General features: G+C 35.3%; 3 protein-coding genes across 4 annotated transcripts in view; 1 reads left to right on the top strand and 2 right to left on the bottom strand.

Annotated features, from left to right (window-relative positions):
- Nucleotides 1–10,250, top strand: part of LOC134801022 (uncharacterized) — a 46,569-nt gene extending 36,319 nt beyond the window's left edge. The window contains exons 3-5 of one of the 2 annotated variants that reach the window (XM_063773523.1): nt 1,912–2,104; nt 7,362–7,603; nt 9,690–10,250. In XM_063773523.1, coding sequence (XP_063629593.1) covers nt 1,912–2,104; nt 7,362–7,603; nt 9,690–9,763 — 509 coding nt within the window. In that variant the 3' untranslated portion in view covers nt 9,764–10,250. Of the gene's footprint in view, nt 1–1,911; nt 2,105–7,361; nt 8,705–9,689 lie in introns of those variants that run through there. The other variant, XM_063773522.1, reaches the window with a different exon arrangement.
- Nucleotides 1–23,475, bottom strand: part of LOC134801045 (uncharacterized) — a 50,273-nt gene that overhangs the window by 22,044 nt on the left and 4,754 nt on the right. The gene's annotated exons all lie outside the window — the stretch shown is intronic.
- Nucleotides 15,830–23,475, bottom strand: part of LOC134801066 (uncharacterized) — a 34,107-nt gene continuing 26,461 nt past the window's right edge. The window contains exon 5 of the mRNA XM_063773594.1: nt 15,830–15,980. Coding sequence (XP_063629664.1) covers nt 15,861–15,980 — 120 coding nt within the window. The 3' untranslated portion in view covers nt 15,830–15,860. The remainder of the gene's footprint in view (nt 15,981–23,475) is intronic.

Below are 23,475 nucleotides of genomic sequence, written 5' to 3'. Positions count from 1 at the left end.
TTTTTCAACTCATTGATGATTTAACTCGCTCATCTATCTCAGTATTCCTTGCGCGCTCTTTCTCACTCATGATTCGAATGAGCCGGCCGAGCGTGACGAGCGAGTGAGCAAGAGAGACGATGCGAATAGGTTTCGGAGCGGTTCGGAAAAATTCGGAGGGTGTCGGGAAAACATGGCGGGATCGTATCGCGTGATTCGCCATCTTGGTCGCACTTATGGTCGCGTGTATCTGATTGATTGACATTTCCCTCTACTCACTCTTGAACAATATAGTCTACAGATCCACTGAGCGAAGTGAGCGAAATGAGCGAAATGAGCGAAATGAGTGATTATATCACCACGAGCGAAAGATATGAATCAATCTTTTCAACTCAGTGAAGCGTTTTGCGCATCTGTAATCATTATTTTCTCAACATCATTAGCACCATGTCCACCCGTAACCGGACATAATAACATGCCTGGTTTTCTCAATATTCATACTTCATTTAACCGCTCTTACCCTACTTTCCTTTAACGGGAACAGAACCGTTCGACCGTCACTAATAACTAGAAATATTTCCAGTGGAAATATTTATTAATGAGATAAAATTGTACAACGCATTTCATGTGGTAAGAATTCGCGTGTTTTGGGACAAATTTCTGTTCGATAAATGACGGTGAGAATGTTGATAGAATGCTTAATCGTGAAAGTAGGTTAGTGTCAATTATTTTCAGATGAAATTATTGATATATGTACTTTTTAGGGTTCCGTACACTCACTCGTGCGTGTCTGTCTGTCCGTCTGTCACAGCCTATTTTCTCGGAAACTACTGGACCAATTAACTTGAAATTTGGTACACATATGTAAATTAGTGACCCAAAGATGGACATGTTTTTTATATAATTTTAAAATACATAGGTTCGAAATTATTTAAGAAAATAGCCAAAAAATGACCATTCCCCCCTTTATCTCCGAAACTACTGGGTCTAAAATTTTGAAAAAAATACACAAAATAGTTCTTTACCTATAGATGACAGGAAAACCTATTAGAAATGTGCAGTCAAGCGTGAGTCGGACATATGTACGGAACTCTAGATACGCGAGTCCGACTCGCACTTGGCCGGTTTATTAATTTGTAAGACGAAAACATATGCTAACACTTTTTTTATTATGAAAGAAATGGGTAAAAGCTTAGAGCATTTAATAATTGGAGTCGCCTTTAAGAGCTTACCCCTCTGCCGAAAACCTTGCGCCATTATGCAAACTTTTGTATGGACCGACATGGCTATTTGTACCTACGTTACGTAGAAATCATGTAGAAATAGCAAATTGGCAATACATTTGACGTCCTCTCCCCCGCAAAAATCGGCAGACTGTTTTGTACAGAAAATGACAGCCATGACGTCTCCAGTTACTACATGCTCTAAGGGTAAGAGCTGCTAATTTATTTTTACATTTAGCCAGTTTCCGAACTGTAGGTACAGTCACCTGCAATAATAATTATGTTACTCTTCGAAGGCCGCAAAAATATCTGACACGATCTTATTTGTAGCGCAAAAAGAGCGAATCACATATTTTTGCGGCCTTTGTTGTGTAACATATTATTGCAGGTGACTCTACTAATAACACTTTAAACTCTCGCGTTTCATCACATACCTAATTAATGATTAACGAATTAACGGGTCTAACGCGATTAAATTTAATAGGGTTAGATCCGTTAATTACATTAACTGTAGGTACTAAGACTAACTAGCGAGTTGTATAGGTATGTCTAAGTTTGTGAGCAGGTTCGATGATTAAATAAACTTTTTTTGTAGATTCTTTTTTTTTATGCGGAGTCATACATTTGTTCATTTGTAAGCTATGTATGTTCGCGAGGTCTACAGCTTACAAAGCCACTAGTATTTATATGTTTTACATTTATGTTACAGAAAGACGACAAAAGAAGAAGGTACTACAGGCAGTCATTCCACTAATGTTCGGCATGAAGTCAGCCGGCGCGGTCATATTTTCTATGGCCCTGGTCACTGCACTCACACTGAAGGCCTACGTGGCTAGCAAGCTGGCCCTGATGGTGACTGTTGGCATGGCCATTAAGAAGCTCTATGAGACTTACGGTCAAGGGTAAGTTTTGATTAATAATGAACAATGGACTTTTGCGGAATTTTCACTTCCATATTTATGTATAGGAATCAAGATTTCACTTTTCCAAAATGAAATGCTACTTTTTTTATATTTCCAAGAATCTGTAAAAATCCCGATGCCACTATTGACGATATCTTCTAAGGATAGCAACTACAAGCGTAATAATTTTTGACTTCAAATAAAAGCCGAATAAATGAAATAATTTCCACCTAAATTTGATAATAAAAAAAACAAAATTTTTAATAAATAAACATTAGTCTAGATGCCATGTTTATCTGAGCTTCCACAGCCGTTCGCTCCAGTCGCTAGCAGTTATGTATATGAGTTCTAAAGGGGCCCACTGATTAACAGTCCGCCGGACGATATCGGCCTGTCAGTTAGAACAAAATTTTGACAGTTCCGAACAACTGACAGGCCGATACCGTCCGGCGGACTGTTAATCAGTGGGCCCCTTAAGATTCATTTCTAACTTTTTATATAAAATGCCTACTCTGTTTATTTGCTAAAGATACGATATGTATGACATCGGTTACACGCTAGTTCTGGCGTCAGTTCAGTCCATCATTCTGGTCAGAATGACGGGAGAATTATCGTGTAACACGCGGACTGATGGACTGATGGTCTGGACTGATGAATTCCAGCTTTCTGAATGATGAATTATTTTTTTTTGGTAATATTCGAAATTCAAAACGGACTGACGTTTTGAATGACAGAAAACTGATAGGAAACTGATCGTGTAACCTCTTTGTGTCATTCTCGCGTCAGTCACCGTCCATGCAACAATGGAATGATGGACGGAGCTGACGCCAGAATTAGCGTATAACCGATGTCTATTGTCGTAATTTTATCAGTCTGTTGTCAATCTAGACTGATCGTCTAACCTTGTCCATTTTCCATCATTCTGGCATCAGTCAAAACTCGAATGGAATGATGGACGGAACTGACGCCAAAATTAGCTTGTAACCGATGTCTATCGCATAAGTCAGTGTCGAAACCGGTTTCGTTCATTCACCCGGGAACGAAAAGGATTTCGTTTCCGTTTGCGGTTACCGGTTAAAGAACTGTTCTATTAAGATACTGATTTATGCCTAATTCGTTCGCTTTCCGTTTTTGTGGAACGAAATTAACCGGTTAAATTGAAAATATCGAAGCGAGATAGAACGAGTAAGTATTGCTATCTCTTTCACGTATGACCACGAATTTAAATTCGGTATATTGCGGTTAACCGAGAGTCTCCAAAAGCCAAGATTAACCGGTATTATAACGTTCCCTGCGAACCATAAAGTTCCGTTCCCTCTTCTTACCGGTTAGGAGAGAGAGAACGTAATTTTTTAGTTCGCGTTCCATCAATTAACCGGTTTTTTAATGAACGAAATAATATAACGGTTTTGGAACGATATTAACAGGTATTTCAATACCGGTTCTGGGCCCTGTGACATATCCAATCTATGTCGTATCTTTAGCAAATTTTTGACGTATCTTAAAGTTCGAATCAGGCCGTAAGTCCCGTTTTCGTATAAATCATGAAAGCTTAATTCAGTACTTTGAGCTACATTTTAGGTTTCTAAAAGGTACCTAATAGCAATGTCATGTATAAATGTAGCTCAGCTTAGGTATCATAAATAATCAGTAGAGATGGGCTGAATATTCGGTAATTATTCGGTATTCGGCATATTTTTCAATGTTCGTATTCGGCCGATTTCTTAGGTTCGAACTGCCGAATATTTACCGAATAAATAAATTATTTTTAAGGGCGTCCGGCGGGCAGGTGCACTTTGCGGTCAGGCATGAGACGGTTCCGTTTTTCTTAAACATTCCCGGCCGGTCCAGAGGGGAAAGGTCAAAAACACGAGGAGTGCAGATCGCAGACCCGTATGAACATATTTTCAGCGTTTTAAGCAGGATTTTAGCCCAACCGAATATTCGTATTCGGTATGATCTGAACTGAATATTCGGCCGAATATTCGTATTCGGAAAAGTCCATATTCGGCCCATCTCTAATCATAAGACACATGAGTCTGTCAGAATGATGGAGCTAAATTCTTATAACGTGGAAATATTCTTCGTACGTGATGTGCTCAGGTGGAATTCGGTATATCGTAATAATATGAATTTATATTACATCTTTGACGACCTGTCTGGTCTAATGGGTCATTTTGCCTGCTTTGAAGCCTTAATAACTCTTTTGTACTAAATACGTAACTTCATAGAAAAATAATACAGATAAAACATAGACAATTATATATTTTCAGGCGCAAATACTAATAAATAAATAGAGCCAAAATCTAACAATTTTTAAACGAGCAATTCTTGTTTATTTATATATGTATATTATTTCGGGGATCTCGGATACGGCTCTAACGATTTCGATGAAATTTGCTATATGGGGGTTTTCGGGGCGAATAATCGATCTAGCTAGGTCTTATCTCTAGGAAAACGCGCATTTTTGAGTTTTTATATGTCTCCCAGATATTTATAATCATATAAAGCAGGCCACTGACGAGCCTTCCAAATGGATGCCGTTACAATGGATTCATCCAAATGGACGGCATCCTAATATTAAACATTGTACGTTTTTGACATTCACGGACCGATTTTGGATTGCAGCCACGATATTTGGACTGTTGGAAGGCTCGTCAGTGGCCACCTTAAAATGGGTATAATGAGCTCTCTTTGAAGTAACTTGTTTACAATAAGATTGTTATTACAATTACAAACATCTGATGCAATTAGCATTCAATTAACTACAAAATAATATCTAAACATATGATTCCAATAAAATTCAGATAACTCGAGAATAAAAACCTAGGTAGTCTATTTAATTTCTGTTCCTAAGTAGATAATCCTTCATAACTCAACTTTGGGGCTCTGAATACATGTAAGTACTTGTTTATCCCAAAAGTTAGGTAATTTCAAACGAATGTGCCTAGGAATTTCTTTTCTGGGTCAATTTTAGTAAGGATATAGATTATTTGGCGCCTCGCCTGGGCTAGAATAAAGCTACTACTTCACCTTACCTAGGGTTTATCTTTAATCTGAATCTGCAAAACATAGGCTAAATATCTGAAATAAAATTCAGTTAATTGTTTTAATAATCGGCTTTACTCTATCCGTGTTAAGGTAGAAAAAATAGGTACAAAGTAAAAGAAATATTTTTATATTTTGTTAACTAAAAATAATTTATCTACGCAGACAAATAAATAAAATACTGAATTTTAGACAACAATTAATTGGCTTTATAATATATTTTCATTAAATTTTCAATTTTTCTTAAGGATTGGAATTGGGTCCCTTATCTTAAAAACATATAATCAGCTACAGTTTTCATTATTATTATTTTACTACTATTCAAATGCTACTAAAATATATTTAAAATGTTTTAATAATTGTTATGAAAGCAGTGCCGGCAAACCTGCATACTGGAATTATTCTCATTCATTTAAAACAATGAAAACAGTATTAAACCTTGAAAGTATAGAATAGAGGCTTCATTCTGTTACTCTTGAATAATAAACTATTAGTATTCAACACAATTTTACTATAAATAACGTAGTTGCTATCCTTAAACAATGACATTTTGAGAAGTTTTCATTAGTTAAGACGTTACTGTCAAATAATATATTCACTTCTATAATGAGCTATAAAATCATGTAATTAAAAACCGGGCAAGTGCGAGTCGGACTCGCGCACGAAGGGTTCCGTACCATAATGCAAAAAAAAAACGAAAAAAAAAAGCAAAAAAAAAACGGTCACCCATCCAAGTACTGACCACTCCCGACGTTGCTTAACTTTGGTCAAAAATCACGTTTGTTGTATGGGAGCCCCATTTAAATCTTTATTTTATTCTGTTTTTAGTATTTGTTGTTATAGCGGCAACAGAAATACATCATCTGTGAAAATTTCAACTGTCTAGCTATCACGGTTCGTGAGATACAGCCTGGTGACAGACGGACGGACGGACGGACGGACGGACGGACGGACGGACGGACGGACGGACGGACAGCGAAGTCTTAGTAATAGGGTCCCGTTTTACCCTTTGGGTACGGAACCCTAAAAATGATATTAATCATTGAAATAGATTTGGATTTTTCTTTCGAGCTAACAAGAACTCGCTCCTTCTTATGAGACATAAATATTTTAAAGTTCATAATATAGCAAAAACGTGGTATAAGTGTTTGGCCAGTAATGTAATTCATTGCAAAAATGGAACAAAAATTCTTAAGAATGTCAGCAAGGTATAGTAGTTTTTAGTTCCAAAATGTATGTAAACCGGTAATTTTAAAACATTTATTAATTGCGAATTTACCTTATTGACATTCTAGAGATTTTTTTTTCTTCATGTAATTGAATTTAGACTTAGATTGGGCTTTACAACGATTTGTCTAAAGATATAAAACTATAGATAAAAAGATGCTGATAAGCAATAATGCGTCACCCACAATAATTTTCCAAGAAGATGTTAACTCAAAAACTTGACTTTTAAAGCTGACATTTATTAAAAATTATTTTGGTTTGACACATTTTTCCTTAACAGCATCCTAATTTATTTTTTAAAACAAAGTAACATTTCGACGAATCGTTGTAAGCCAAGACTAAATGTAGTAGAACTGACTGACTTTTACGCACAACTGCAACTGATCTCAATGAAAAGACTATCCTTACATTTCTTATCAATTTTCCATATTGTAAAGCAAACGTAGAAATACTAGACTGACATACACGCACTGACGCTACACGTACATATTTACCAAGCGACTTCAACCGATTTCACTTAACGATACCGTGACAAACAATTTGCTGGAATTAACAAGAAAACTACTTTCGACTGTATCCATAATCAGAATTACGTACAAATTCCTGTGTGCCTACCGTGACCATTGTCGTTCGAGAAAAGAAGAAAGTGAACTTATAATTCTCGAATCCATAACTTAATGTTTTTGTAACATAAAACAGTAATTTATTCCAATCGGTGTTAGACTTGCAAAGTCGGATACCTAATATCGATGTTACGAGTTCTGCGTTCAATTTTTATTTTACGACGGACAAGATGGAATATTGAGTTGACGACGGGACTTAACAACGAGCTTGGACAACATTGACGTGACTAGACTTCTGACATTACTAGTTAAGTATCAGTTAATTTCATGCTCTTTTTCTCAAAAGAGCTTACGGTTACTTTAGTAAAATTGCAGAAGTATTACCTAAATAAACGAAATTTAATTCTTTCACATTCCAGCGTCGGTTTACAAAACCATCCATACCTTTACTCGCAATACCCAATCGATTTCCCGAGCGCTTCATCACAGCACACATACTCCGTCCCAGGGATGAATGCCCAATTCGGCCCGGAGATGTACAATCCAGCTTTAGCACCTCATTCCCATGAGCTGCTTCAGCAGAATGATGCAAGTGCACAGCAGTCTCAGCAACAGCCCACCTTACTCGTCAATTCCACCAGGGCATCAGAAAGATGGGATGGTAAGTCTAAACTGCTTCAATTCATCGAACCAATCGTCGATGGCTTCAAGAATCTCATTGATCCCATTGCTAACGTTTTCTACGATGCCATGCCAGCGACTTTCCGTGGTCTGACATCCGACGTTTCCACGACGAAGAGCATCGAAGATGTGAAAGAAAAGGTTAAAAAACCTAGAGAAATACTAGTGCCGCAACCAAGGAACATCGCACAACGAAAGATGACCTATAGAAAATCATTGAGCCAAAGGCCTAAGAAATATAACGAACTGAAACTCGACTTAGACAAGATGAAACATAATAAAGATTTCCACGATTATGTTAAAACTAAAAAGTATAAATATAACTATCCTAACACATATTACTATCCTAGAGTAAAATATTTTGTGAACCCTCACTCATTTTATAGCAAAACCAACAACACTAGATTGATCCCTTACAAGAAAGATACTTTGAATACTAACATTGTCAATAATGATGTGTTGTCTACTTTCAATGAATCTAGTGAATGGAAACCTATTATTGTCGCTAATTTAGATACTATTCCCAATGATATTAATCCTATTACTGAAATAACTCCACTAGTTCCTCTAAAAAGAAAAAGGACTCGAGTAAAACGAGAAGTCACTGATTTATACACAAACTCATTTCGTAATTCAAGCATCGCTGTTGAAGGTAGGCAATATAACACAGCTAGGGGTTTTTTTGATTATATAAGCAGTATATTTTCTATGGATTCGGTATCACAACTTTTTAGAACGGAAACTAAAGGTCCACCACAGTATTACACGATAGCGTATGATGCTCTTATGCTAACTCTTGAAGTAGTAGACGGCATAATGGGCGTATCTGATGACCTCGGCAAATTTTACGTGCCACCAAAAAAAAAGCAAAAGAAGAAGCATAAGAGAAAGAACGTAGAAACACAAGATAATCAGAACAGCCAAAAACGATACACAAGAAACATTTTCACTAAGCATTAAACTCTACCGCATTTTTATTTCATGTTATTTTTAAATGGTGGTGGTTTTACGCATTTAATGTTGCATTTATTTTTATAATAGGTACACGGGTAATAAAGGTTTGTAAATATCAATGAAAATGTATATATACTTATGCCACCTACTACAAGATGACAGTTTACATGTATTTTCTAACATGAAGATTTTTTTTTTTTGTCATTGTTACTGTGATCTATATCATGTCTGATATTATGTTTGATCAAATTTGTTAACAAAATAGACATGTAAACTTACATAATCCCCAAAATTACAGGCTTCAAATTTAACTTGCTAGGTAAGCTCCACTTGGCTGTCCAATTTAGCTAGAAGCCTAAAAGGCTTAACAATCACGGAGCGTGACTCTATAATTAAAAAAGCCCAGCAGGATTGCTTTTTGATATTAACGTGTTTATTTATATTTTCATATAAAAACGCGCCTGCTGTTTTCAAAGTGTTAACTGTTCGTAAATTCTCTAATCGCATCAGCTTTCTAGCCAAAAGCCAGGTGCTGCGTTCGCCATTACTTCCAACTTGTGTCGCATAAATCAAATATGGGACCGACGCCCATTTTTTGTGAATAGGGTTTCCTTGCCTAAATTGTACCAGGAAGTTACTTAAACCGAATGGTCTGTTTTTTAGTGCTATTTAATGAAAATTTATGGCGTTTTCATGATATTTCGGATTTGCAATAATATTAATTCATCTAATTTAATCTAATAAATACCTGAAATATTTTGTCATAATTTTCAAACGTGTCTATTTTACTGACAGATCTGGTTTTAAATGAAAAATATACAACCATGGCCATAAAAGTCTTCATATTTAGGTTAAATAAATATTACTATTTAAAAGTAGATTGATTTAGCAATCTTTTGTCATAGTATCAAGTGAATGGAAACGTGACTTAAAAAAATTCGCCAACAAGTCATAAAATATTACGAATCAATCTGATAAAGTGATGACTTGCCAAGTCAATGTTTTGTTTTCACTTGATATTACGCTCTATTAGTAAACTTTTAAAAGGCCGTGGCTGTAACAACATTTGAATTGATATTTGTAAAAAAACTATATGCTTTCAAACTGTGCAGGGTTCCGGAGACGTCCAATGTCCTATGGAACATCGCGCGCTACATCAAGAGCTTATTCGGGTTCCCGGACTTAGCAGTCAGCGAACCATCAATGCCCATGCCCATGTATGTCATGCCCACCCCGATGGAGATGTATGGGCAGATGGGACAGCCCATGGTCATGCCTGAGATGCAACAGATGCATCAAATGCAGATGGCAATGATATGATTGGACATCTGGACGTTAGACAGCGGCTAAGCGATCAAGTGACGATTGATTTTGTTAATGAGCTAAATGTCAGATCACCACGTCAGCTTGATCCGTTGCCTTTTTGTGATAAACGTGGTGATCTGACATTTAGCAATTCTCTCAGCGCAATGTTTTAAATTCATTGTTCTTTTTCTTGATTTGAATTTCAAGCATTGCGCTCTCTGCCCGGACGTTTTTTTCTGAAAGACTGATTTTTCTAAGTGCGAGCCCGTCGACTTAATATTCGAATTGTTTTAGGTAATTTATTTTAATTGTAAGAGTTGTTATAAGGCTTATTTATGCGGCACGTTAAAATAAATAAGATAAACTTATTTGTTGTTTTATTTACCTAAGCTTTGTTTTGTTGTAAAGACAAAGATTCGTATTTTATTCAGCGCTTTGTTATTTAAACCGACTAAGATGAAAATTTTCCATTTAGGTACTATAATTAGGTCTAGTAAATTGGTTGGTCTGGGGGAGGCATTTATATCCAGCAATGGATGCCTTTTGGCTGATATGATGATGATGAATTAATTAGTCAGTCTTACAAGTGAGGCGTAATATCCAGTAGTAGTGATAATTCATTAATACAATCAGTATAATTTAGACCAGCTAAATTTATGGTTAATTAATTCGTAGATAAAATTATTGTGTTACTCATATGGGAATATGTATTTTGGTAACACAATAGAATTAATCACAATGGGGTGAAATTAAGTCTTCAACTATGTATTTGTTTGCACTACATTCACCAAAAAAAATCGCTATACACAGCTCAACATCCGCCGAAAAAATTCGCTGAACGTAAGTACCCTAGAAAATAAAATCCATTTATAAAAAAGGTGAGTCTAGTCCTAAATATTTACTCTCCTTGTAGTTTATTTATTTATTTATGTTAGGAGAACAACTAGCTTTAAAACTAACAATAGACAACAAGAATAAATAAAGCCAATTACAGGAACTCACAGGTAGTAGTTACCGATGTATCTTAAAATGTTTACCATAGATAATTAATTTAGTAATAGCGTACAATATTATAGTAATGTAAATGTAAAAAAAGGTAATGAACATTTCTGCATAGTCCCTGCAAAATGAAACTTTTTGACAATAATGCAGGGCTTTGACATGATGAAGGTATTTTTTAATGTTCATTAACTAAATTAATGTACGAGTGAATTGCAAAAAAATTGTACATAGTTAAGCACCTGTTTAGTCTAAAATTAATTGATTCCATTGTGTTACCACAGTTAAGCCATTTATATTTAAGTTAGATGCATGAAAGTGTGTTAGCGTATAGCTATAGACTTATGTGTGTACGAATTAAGTACAATAAATAAAATACAATACAATACAATACAATACAATTTACATAGTTAATGTTCGTAACAGAAATGAATCAATTAAGTTAAGACTAATCACAGCTTCTTAACTGCGCCTAATTACGTACAATTTTTTTGCAATTCACTCGTACACTGAGATGAAAGAGTTATATTTAACTAGCGTCATTAAAATATCTACAGCAATTACTTTTCCATCCTTCTGTCCAAAAGCACGCGCTTTGTTAAACTCTACAATCACGTTTAAAATACATTTAATTAGTAAATGAGACTGTTTTGTCTGTATTAAATGTGCACTAAAGTGAATTTTAAAATCTTTTTTATTTCTTCTCAGAAATAGCTTTGAAAGTAACGATTCAAGTTACCCTCTTTAAGGTAAACGGCCCCAAGTTCGTGTTAGTACGTTATTTCGTTAGTTTTGTTTCTGGCGCAAATAATAAGGAATTCAATTATTTTTTATTCTAATTATACATATGAAAAAAATCTGTATTATTTAATCTCTTCAATAAAGTAATAACCAATATTTTAGTAATTAAACTGAGAGTAATACGACGGTCGAAACTGTCAGAGGGCCGCGAACAGCTGTGTTGTATGCGTGCACTTTTTTTAGGCGTAAGGATCGCGCTCTCACTTGTTAAGCTTATGGGAAGGAAAAGCTAAACCCATTCGAATAAAAGTTTTTGGGAGTGTTTCTGTGGGTTCCTTAGTAATTGATTTGATAAGAAAAAAGATTGAATATATGCATAGAAATAACTTAAAATTGCAATAAATCGACTCACGAAATAGCGGTCATTTTATTTTTCGTGTGTCTCCTATTTCGTGCCACTAACGAATCAAGGATTTTCTAGATACATTTTGAGTGCTTGTTTTTAAATATAACAACGAAGATAATTAAAAAAAAAATTAGTAAACAATTAATGTATTTCATGAAGTTTCGTATGAGCGAAATTCGGTATATGTTTTTTTCACTAGAATTCTCATAAAACGAGTTTGAATGTGACCCGAGTTAAAATTTTTAAGGTATATTCCACGTATATTCTCATATTAACTACTAGCACAATTTTATTTATTATTCAATTTATTTGATTTTTTTTTGTGTATGTTTATATTTAACGTATAAGATAGTAAATTATTTTTTGTAATTAATTTTTATTTTTTAATTTATTTTTATTTTTATTTTATTTATTAAAATAGTTTGGCTCTTAATCACGTATTAAAGTACCCATATGGTTTACAAAGTCTTAATTCAACCATTAAAGACGACGAGTACAAAAAACTTTAAGCTAACTCTCAAATTATCATTTTTTTAAATATTATTTTTAATTTGACCATACAATTATTCGTAAGTAGGTAAGACCGTTAAATATAAATGATTATCAGCAAATTATCACCAATTACTCTAAGAAAACTTTATGCCGAAACAGGGGACACGAATTCACGAACTTAGGAGCTGACCTAAATTTGTATCACGAAATGGGAGCCAAATAAGAGGTTCACGACAAAATTCATATAAAATAAAGTTTCAACTAAAACCCTACAGTTTATACATTAAATTATCAACAAAGAACTAATATAACTTATTCAAAAGCTTTCAAGGTAATGATATGCTTAGTAATATTTAAAAAAATATACAAACTCTCAACTCACTCTCAAGAGCCTTAACCTGCCGAAACAGGGGCCCTTTACCTTAATTAAAAAAAAGTTTCTTTGAGTAACTAGTTAATTAGTTAAACACAAGAACAGTCAGAAATTACGAGTATAACTCGACTTCAATCAACGTACGTACTTAAGTTTTATTGATGAAATATTTTATTGTATTCGAAATAGTTGTTTTACATCTTTGACAATATTTTTTAACATTTCGTTTAAATCGTTTAAAATTGTATTGAAATATTTTCTTCTTGTTTACATCGGTGACATTTGATGACTAATTATATATCAACATCTGTTATCAAAGAGTTTCCTTGTCACTAAAATAAATTAGTAACACTATATACTATATATCCGTAACATGACGAAGGCCAGATAAATTCTTGTCAGGGTAAAAACATCATGTCGAGGTTGACATTTTGAATGACATAATAGCGGAAAGGGATTAAGATTTCACTCCACGAGGTCAAAGATAAGTAAGTAATGAAGACTGGATACAAAAGTATGCCGAATAAATAGACAAATAGGGAATATTACGCGAAACTCTGCGTAGGGGGCGCCACTACCACAATCAGTCACAATCTAAGGGTCTACCGCAAACGAGAGAGTCGTAATTTTGTTATCTACCTCTCCTATCAGTATCACTATTGCATATTCGAGCGATAAAGAGGCGGATAGCTGTGTTTCGATTTTCGCGTTTCCCGGTAAACCCTTTCTTTGTAAACAAACTGCCTTGATGTGTCAATGTGATATTTTATTGTCTGTAAAAACTTGTTAAACAGTTTAAGGCACAGTATGTATAAGTTACTCTATGGTTTACGATGGGTGCTAGTGCTGCACTCTAGCGGCAGAACATTGCAGTAATACCCCCTATTTAAATGTTGAAAATAAAAGAGGTGAAAAATATTAAAGGCGTATTTAGCCAAATAAAATCTTGTCAGGGTATAGGTACTTACATAACAGTCAAGGATGACATTTTGAATGACATACCTAATAGCGAAAAGGGGTTAAGCTTTCACTCCAAGTCAAGGATAAAGTAAGTACCTAATAAAGACTGTATATCTTTTAATTCTGAAATAGAGTGAGATGAAAAGCAAAAACAGTATGCCAAAAATAAAAAAATATAATGAATAAATAAATAAAAACAAATATTTAGGACAATTTTACACACATGGAACTAGCACCAAACTCAGCAAAGTTGTACTATGGATATACTAGTTTTGGATGTCAGTCTTTTTTATTTGGCGAGTCTCTGATGAGGCCATTACAGCGAGAAATCTGATACCGATGGGAAGCGAGACACATTGCGATAACATTTTTGTTATAATTATTATCATCGAGATTTGGCATCCCTAGTTGCGCGGGAATGATGATTCATTCCTGATACCCCTCATTAGGGACATAGGGCTTACAGAAGAATCCTCCATTTGTCACGATCTTGAGCGGCTACTTCCAGCTCTTTCCAGCCGAGTCCAGTTGAGCAAGCCTCTTTTTGGTTGCGCGGGAATACTTTGTTTATTTTTGCAATAGCTCTTATTTACCTACTACAGTTTTTTTTTCAAAAGCAGTCTATAGAATAGACTAGGTTGCTATTCGTAAACACATAGACAATAGACACATAAAAAGAACATAGTGAAAATAAAGTGTCACGAAATGGCCTCATCTCAGCGTGTTGGTGGCGACTTCCAGCGCTGATTCGGATGAGACCATCAAGTGAGAAAAAATAATCACGGAAGGTAACAGACAAAAGAAAGAAACATAAAATAAGCCGAGAAATAAATTACACACAGTTTACGCAAACTAATACATAATTAAGTAGACACTCCTCACTATGACATTCCGACGGTTTCAATCTGTTTCAATAGGCTCCTAGTATACTCGTATATACTCTCCCGGCCCGTTTCGACCACGGAGACTGTTTCAACTCCTCTGCTGAAGACGTTCGTGTGCCCGCGTGTGGCTTGCGCAGCCAAAGACCCGTGCACACAACGGGCAGGTAAAGACACCATTGTTGTAATTATACCTAATAGCCGCTGGTGGTTGGGCTTTCAGCTCATCCCGTCTGATATCTAGCTCCTAGTAGTCAAAGTATTAAATGGATTTTAATTATCTTTTATTATGATCCCGCAATAAATATTATTTCGCTAAAAAGTGCAAAGAAAACTAAACACCTACGTGACTCTCAAAATCACCTGCAGTTTACCATGAATACAAAGTGAGCCAAGAGTAGCAAATGCTTTTATCATTAGGGAGGGCCATCTGTTGCTACGCTGAAATAAACTTTTTTTTAAATATGCTCAACATAAAATAAACATTATTTTTGTTATGGCTTTTTGATGACCTTATGGGATTTTAAGGATAGTAACATGAAAAAGTTGTTAAATTATGTTATTATGGCAATTCTTAGGTGTTGTTCTTCAAAGGGTAGGGTAACTTATGCTGTAGTTATACAACAAGGACATAAAGCTCAGATCTTAGTTCTGTGGCATAAAGTACCGATGAAATAACGTATGAAATGAGCATTTGTTTTTGGATAAGTCATATAATTTGCTTTTCATTTCGATTGCAAGGTAAATATACAGAACTATTTCTGTATATTTACCTATATACAGAACTATTTCTGTATATTTACCTGTATACAGAACTATTTCTGTATATTTACCTGTATACAGAACTATTTCTGTATATTTACCTGTATACAGAACTATTTCTGTATATTTACCTGTATACAGAACTATTTCTGTATATTTACCTCGCAATCTCAATCTCTGTATATATACCTATGTATATGACATCTATATCAGTTTATAATTTAATACATAGTCATAACTAAGTACCTAAAAAATAAAACGAAAATCAAAATATTTGATATAAAATAATTTGATTTGTTCCTAAAGTAACTTTCTTATGACTGTTAATTTTAATTAAAAACCAAAGAGTAGTATTAATAATTTATTAGGAACTAGTAAAGTTATGACTGTTCTCGTACGTATGTATTATACCATCTAAACTGCGTCTCCAGCTTCTCCAGTGGTGATGAGAGTCGGTGAAGATCTCGTAAGTAACGCTCCTCGTCTGTAACAAAAATAATATACGCACAATACAGACACAAGTACGAGTATGATACTAGATAAGTATAGTCAGAATAAACAGTCGTTTTTAGGGTTCCGTACCCAAAGGGTAACAACGGGACCCTATAACACTTTAAACTCTCGCGTTTTGTACACATATTTAATTACAAAAAAACAAAAACAATGAAACAAAGAACAAGGTAAAAACAATGAAATTATATCGCGGTAGACCCGTTTGTGTAATTAAACGGGAACCTATTACTAAGACTCCACTGTCCGTCTGTCTGTCACCAGGCTGTGTCTCACGAACCGTGATAGACAGTTGAAATTTTCACAGATGATGTATTTAATTTTCTGTTGTCGCTATGACAGCAGATACTAAAAACAGTTAAATTACGTTTTTTGCGTAGGTGGTACGGAACCCTTCGTGCGCGAGTCCGACTCGCACTTGGCCGGTTCGGCGCTACTCTAGCTACCCCATAGCGCGTAGCCAACGTGCCAATCGTTAACGCTCCGAATCGTATCGTAGTCATCTCTCTCTAATCACTCTTCTCCACTAGTGCGACAGTGACAGTTAGTGTGCACGGATTCCCTAGATATTTGCTCCTGTATACTTCTACCTGTTTACAGTCTAGCCTCCTAAGGCCCAATGTCCTACCTATAGTACTTATTCAGTTCAATTAAATTTAAATCATATTCGATTGGAACAGAGTTGCTTTTGCTTTGTTTCGTTCAGTTTTTGAATAACGCAAAATCAACTCTATTTCCTACATTGTAGGTTCAAATTTCTGTGGCAAATTTTGCATTTTTCATTTATATGGCTGGGCCTTAGGAGGCTAGGAGAATATCTTTTAATGTTTCCTCTTCCTCCGTGCATGCTCTGCACCACTGTTGGCCGAAACGTTAATGCAATTAACATTTTTTGCCCTTAACCATTATAAATTGAACCGTAAACTGTAACCGTCCGTTACGGTTTACGGTTAAATTTATAATGGTTTATTGTTAATTGCAAGTAACGTTCGACCAACACTGCTCTGCACATGGGGCTGTTTGTTTTACCTATATTATGTAGATAATCTCATTCTGTATAGGCATTCCTGTAATTAAAACTATTTGACGTATAATACAGTAAAATTATACATGTTGCGTTTTCGTCAAATCCGGTAGTTCTGATTGTTTGCAGACTTGTTTATGATGTTGGCCCAGTGAATAATCCAAGTTTGTGACCTCGAGCGCCGAACGCAACTTTGTCAAAAATCGAATAAACCGCATTTTTTTTTAGATTTGAGCGATTATAACCCTAAAGTACTAGTTTTTGATAGTAACTTCCTAGGGCGTTTTTAAAGAAGACTAAATTAGCTACAATAAGACACTAGAATTGTCTCTGTACATCTAATATTTTCCGATGTAAAGCCTTTCAAAATGTATAATTTTTTCGAACTTGTATTCGTAGGCTAAGTAAGTGCAGTGAGTATACACCTTTGTCTCAGGCGATGCCGGTTGGCACAATTGTTTCTAAGGTCAATCAAAGCTGATTTGTCCCGGTAGCCACAAGATCATACCGCCGCCGTTCGGCGCTCGAAGTCACAAACTTGGATTATTCATTGGGCCAACATCATAAACAAGTCTGCAAAAAATCAGAACTACCGGATTTGACGCAAAAGAGCCAGGTTACAAAATTCGACAAAGTTACTGGATTAGTAGTTGATGTGTTGTTTTTAGTAATAGTCTAGTGAGCTTGTGGTTCAGTTCCGTAGTCCGGTTCAGTTCAGTTTGGATGTCAAACTCGAAGCACTAGTTTTTCTTACCCTATTCATAAAACCTAAGTAACTCTTACAAACCTCTGTTAAATTTTATCTCTTTCTAACAAATATAAATGCCGAGGCGTCCGACACGTAGTGCTTTTCATAGAAAACGAAGCGATAGAAGCTCCGGCCCGGCCCAGGCCCGGTCTAGCGTGAGTCATCCTTAAAGGAGTGGTTCAACTGCCAAGATTAGGTTAAGAGTGTAGGTTAAGTATGTATCCATATCAGGACCATCTGGAGGGCAACCAAAAAAGGCCGCAGGTTGGATATGGCTGAATTCTGTAGTAATTAATACCCATTAATACCAAACCTAGCGGTATGTCATAACTCATAAGGGCCACTTGCACCATTCACTTATCTGAGGTAAACTGGTTAAACCTGGAGTTACCATGGTTACCAGTACAATTTGACACTGGGTTAACAGTTTAACCGCTTAACCCCGGATTAGTGGGATGGTGCAAATGGGCCTAAGACAAACAATACATCAATGTCTGGATTACCGATTGTACCGATTAAATTAATTAATGTGTAGCAAAGCATATTAATTAGTGGCAGTCAAAATTGTTATACCTCTATCACAGACTACCTAATACTTATATAGATACGCCACTCCAAAAAAATAAAAAAATGACTACTGTCTACATTTTATTATCTTGGCAAATTTTAAAATGTTGCCGACATTTTATTGCTCCTCTTGCAAACATTTAACAATAATTACTTATTATACATGTAAATATCGTTAACCTATCCACTGAGAGACAGTGTAGCCGACACGAAATATCTGCATAATAAACTGCACCCCTCTTCGAAAGCCACCAATGCCACCACTGCCTCCAATGCCACCAATGCCACCAATGCCACCATTGCCACCAATGCCACCAATGCCACCATTGCCACCATGAATCGTTCTCTGCGCATCGATCGCCTGTCAACACAAAGGCGTCGTTATTTTGGCAAATAGATGCACGCAATGGAATTGACAGTTAGGTATAACCTCGTGCCACTAACCATACAAAATTATAATTGAAGAACATTGAATCTAGTTGTGTTTTTAATTAGATTGGATTTAATTTTTGATACAAAAGAAATGTTAATTTGCGTGTTTCAATCGAGGCTGAACTTGAAACACGGTACCTATGTACTGTATTGTTATGTATAGGTATTGGGCACTGGGCAACACGAGGTTCTGTAATACAATATATTATATATGATGTTGATTGAGGCATAGCGTATTAGTTTGTCGTTTGAGCGGAGACGGCTACAAAAGGAAACATTTATTTTAGAGTGGCGTATCTGTTTCATAATACATATTACATAATCTATAATTCATGGCAGGATTATTAAAGCTATAGGTTATGTTAGGGATTATTAGCAAGGTTGTGGGTTTAAATGAAGCATACAATAGCAATCGATTCATTTAATTCAATATATAATAAATAATTGTTAGTACATTATTAATAAATTATTAATATAAGAACAAATACCTAGTTTGTTTCATAAATGCGAAATAAGCTCTTGTACAAGTTAGTACAGTTTAATAAATTAGTGTTATTTACATTTATATAATTGTGTACTTAAATATAATTATCGAGTTAAAATACATATCGAACATAACATCATGGATTTCGTTTATAACTGTACTAACTTAATTTTTTTTATATTTTACTCGATTCTGATTCGTCAATTAGATTAGTGAGTAAGGTGAATTTATATGTAGCTAACCCTTTGAACGCCACGCCTTTGAATACACGAAGCTTGATAATGGGTTGGGTTGGGGCCGCGCGTCAGTTTGTTGCCGGTCCCATATTGGGATACCCTCCTCCAACTGAGGGGGGACTTAAATCTTCTCGATGCAAAGGTGTAGGGTTGGAGCCGGTGTAGCTTTATTTGACGTTCATAAGCGCATTGTAATATGCCTACTTGAAAGATAAACTATCTTTATCTTTATCTTTATCTTCTTTGGCGCACAAAGGGAAAAAATCTTACATTTCCGTCCTGCGTTGATATTTTTATCTTTTTTTACTGTATATATACAGACTGTTACTGTTCGATGTGTATTCCCTTATTTTTGGTATTTTGACAGGGATGAGGTAAGCTCCGTTCTCCGCCTCCGTCAGGTCTCATGCACCACCGTGACTTAGTCCTTTTTGATGATAGCCTGGAAAGTGTTTGAACTTTTATTTCCTTTTAAATCTAATTAAATTTTACGAACTTTTATAATCGAAATTAAACTTTCGTGAGACATATTTTAACCTGTTTAGACGACAACGGTTTCAGTCACTTGAATTTTTAGTCGCTACTGGCGACATGTTGTGTGTGTTGTGTGTGTGTGTGTGGGCCCGAAACATGTCGTCAATAGCGACTAAAAATTCAAGTGAGTGAAACTGTTGTCGTCTAAACAACTTTTATGATTATATGTCGGTAAATTTAAAATATTTTGATAGCAGCGTAAGGGCCACCCTACACTAGCGTCTTATCAGCGTCGGCGTCTAGTCGACTCTATGGCTGCTGCTCGACGCAACGTTGGCGCCACTGCGCAGCGACGCCATTTTCCATAGCGCTGACTAGACGCCGACGCTCTAAAGACACTAGCGTCTTTTGAGTGATCTCTGTAGGTCACTCTAAAGGTGACATTCGGATAGCAACTACAGCTGCGTTAAAGTGACAGTTCATTTCCAACGACAGCAGCACTACCATTCATTTTACTATGGAAATTGACAATAACACCGACGCGTTTAGTACTAGTAGTGCAGCTGCGGTCAGAAATGGAATGTTACCCTTACTGTTGCGGCCTTAACGCGCTGTATCTGTAATTTTCCTTGATAAAATAAGTGACGGATTAAATGTCATAATTTTGCCAGTAATGCCGCGTCACCCATTTCAAATAGAGAGTTACTATCATGGTAAATTATGTAACTACAGTACCTACATTTACTGCCATCTTTCGACAGAATATTAAAACTGTTAGAACGCCATTTGTCGTTGATCATAACTCTTTTACTGATATGTGTTAACTTGTTATATTAATATTAACGCCATCTACTCGAGAGTAGGCTGAAGGTTATGGCGCCATCGCTTGAAAGATTGCATCGTACCTTTGGCCTACAGTCGAGTAGATGGCGTTAATATTAATATTTAACAAGTTAACACATATCAGTAAAAGAATAAGGATCAAAGTCCAAATAATAATATTAAATAATATTCATCTGTCGAAATATGGCAGTAAATAATACAGATAATAATTTACTTTGACAATCCGCCTCTATACACTCTATTCTCTTTGATTTCATCAAGGAAATTGACCAATACTTTGACAAAGATAAAATTATATTACATCGATGTTGAACAAAGTAAATTAGAAATACTGGAGACATAAAAAGACAATTTAGCTTTGGACAGTACAAAGCCACTTTTGTTCTAGAAAAAGTAACAACTACATTTATGTTCCTTAAAACAAACATGTAAATAATTATCACAAAGGACCAAACGAATTTAAAAAAAAGAACTACACTTCTTAAAACAAATATTACCTTATAAATTAAAGACTGTTTTCAGCCAATTCTTTCAAAAGAATGCCTCTTTTGTGAATAATAAAATTGGTTCTGTTATTTGCCCATTGATAAAGAACAAAATAACATTGAAGTCCAATAAGGATGCAGGGTATCCCCCAGGGTACGCTTTTGTAAAAATAAATTATGTTTTAGGTACCTATAGTGTACCTACGGAATGAAAACTAGCTTTCTTATATAAAAGAGCGATTCATATTGGTTTAGGTAAGTAACAAGGCCGAGAAACTTACTACTTATATACTTGCTTATATAAGCAATTGGAAAATGTTCAGGGTAACTTCGTGTAATCCATTCTATCCATATCCATACTTCCATAGTATATTAATATAATAAATGCAAAAGTGTGTCTGTCTGTTACCTTTTCACGCTTAAACCGCTGAACCCATTTAGTTGAAATTAGGCATACATATAGTTTGAATCCCGGGAACGGACAAAGGATATTTTTTATGTAAGAAATCATCCCAAAGAGAGTGAAAAGGGGAGTGGAATTGAGAGAGATAATGAATTGCTTGATAATTGATGTAAGCAATTAAGCATAATTATGTTCAAATTTAATGATTGCTATTACACTTTATCCAGGCGCTATACTTACTCTAGCTGCTGTTACTGATTCGACGTAGACGAAGTCGCTGGCAAAAGCTAGTATTTAATGTGGCTTATATGTTAAGTTAAGTTAAGAGTTGTTTTCTTCTTTTATTTTGCCTCAAATAAACGCTTTCTTTTCTCTCTGTTCTAATATAACACGAAAGTAGATGTGTGATACTAAAACCTATTCAAGGAGACTTGAATTAGAAATATAAACTGTAAATGTTCTCAACTAACACTTACTCAGATATAACATCTGCTACCCAAGAATTATATTAAATATTAAATATAATTAGGTACACGATTATATCGCCTTACTTCGTTGGATATTCAGGCACGTACGGCGTACGTGGAGAGATTTTCACGACTTACAATTTACCCATAACCATGCATAAATGGTATAAATAAGTATTATTAAGTTGATATGGTTTATCGATGAATAACTGTGCGAATTACAAGATTTCTCTCTTTAGATTGAGATCACGAGGAGACAGTAAATATACCTAAATACATTTAAGTGCTATATTTGAAGGATAAAAGTAATGTTTGATATTACCAGAGAAAGAAAATAAGTAAACTGCTCACTCCATACATGGCTATCCTTACTTATTAATAATAAGTGATACAGTGTAAATACCTACATACGAGTGCTATAGGTATTTGAAGGATAATGTTTATATTACCAGAGAGAAAAGAAGTAAAAGAGTGCTCACTCCATACACGGCTATCCTTAATAATCAGTTCTATGGGAGGTATGGTATAGTTGAATTATCGAGAAGATGGAATTGCATTTGTAGTGGTTGTATGCTGATAGTACAAGAAAATAGAAAATTCAAATATAGAATGCCTGTAAACAAACAATACTACTACATATGCAATTCCACGCTCTCGATGATTCAACTATAACGGTGATCATTAATAGGTTTTAAACTCGCATAAAACATAATATTTAAAATAAATAAATAAATAAATGAATTTCCGCAAATAGGTTTTTTATCTAAGAATAGAGTAAGCACTCTAAGCTTACTTATTGTACAGTCAGCAGCAGAAGTTGCTAAGCGGGCGAGGTGTTCAAAATTACCTTGACTCGCTCTTATTCTTTTAACAATAAGGTCGCGTCAAGATCATTGTGAACACCTCGCCCGCTTAGCAACTTCTGCTGCTGACTGTATTAAATTGGTTGGCTTTGAAATCCGTTCAAAACGAGGATTTGGCAGACCACGTCGGCAATGGCGAGACGACCTAGACTCCTTTTTTAAAAGAATGGCAGATGATTGCACAAAACCGGTAGGAACGGAAAAAGCGGGGGAGGGGAACACCCAAATATTCCGAAATATGTTTTTCCGACTTTCATAACCTCGATTTTCATAATCACGATTTTTTATACGTCCGAAATATCGAAATTACGACTTTGAAAACCACGAAAGAAGAAAATCACGACTGCGCTATTTCCGAATACTTAAAATCCGATTGTCATATGAACGAAAGCTTAAAATTCCGATTTATAAAAAAACCGAAAATATTTTTTCCGAATTTGTCT

The sequence above is a fragment of the Cydia splendana genome, chromosome 21, assembly GCF_910591565.1.
Source record: "Cydia splendana chromosome 21, ilCydSple1.2, whole genome shotgun sequence".
Lineage (NCBI taxonomy): Eukaryota > Metazoa > Arthropoda > Insecta > Lepidoptera > Tortricidae > Cydia > Cydia splendana.
Note: the sequence above shows the minus strand (reverse complement) of the source record. Positions and strands in the feature narration are given on the sequence as shown.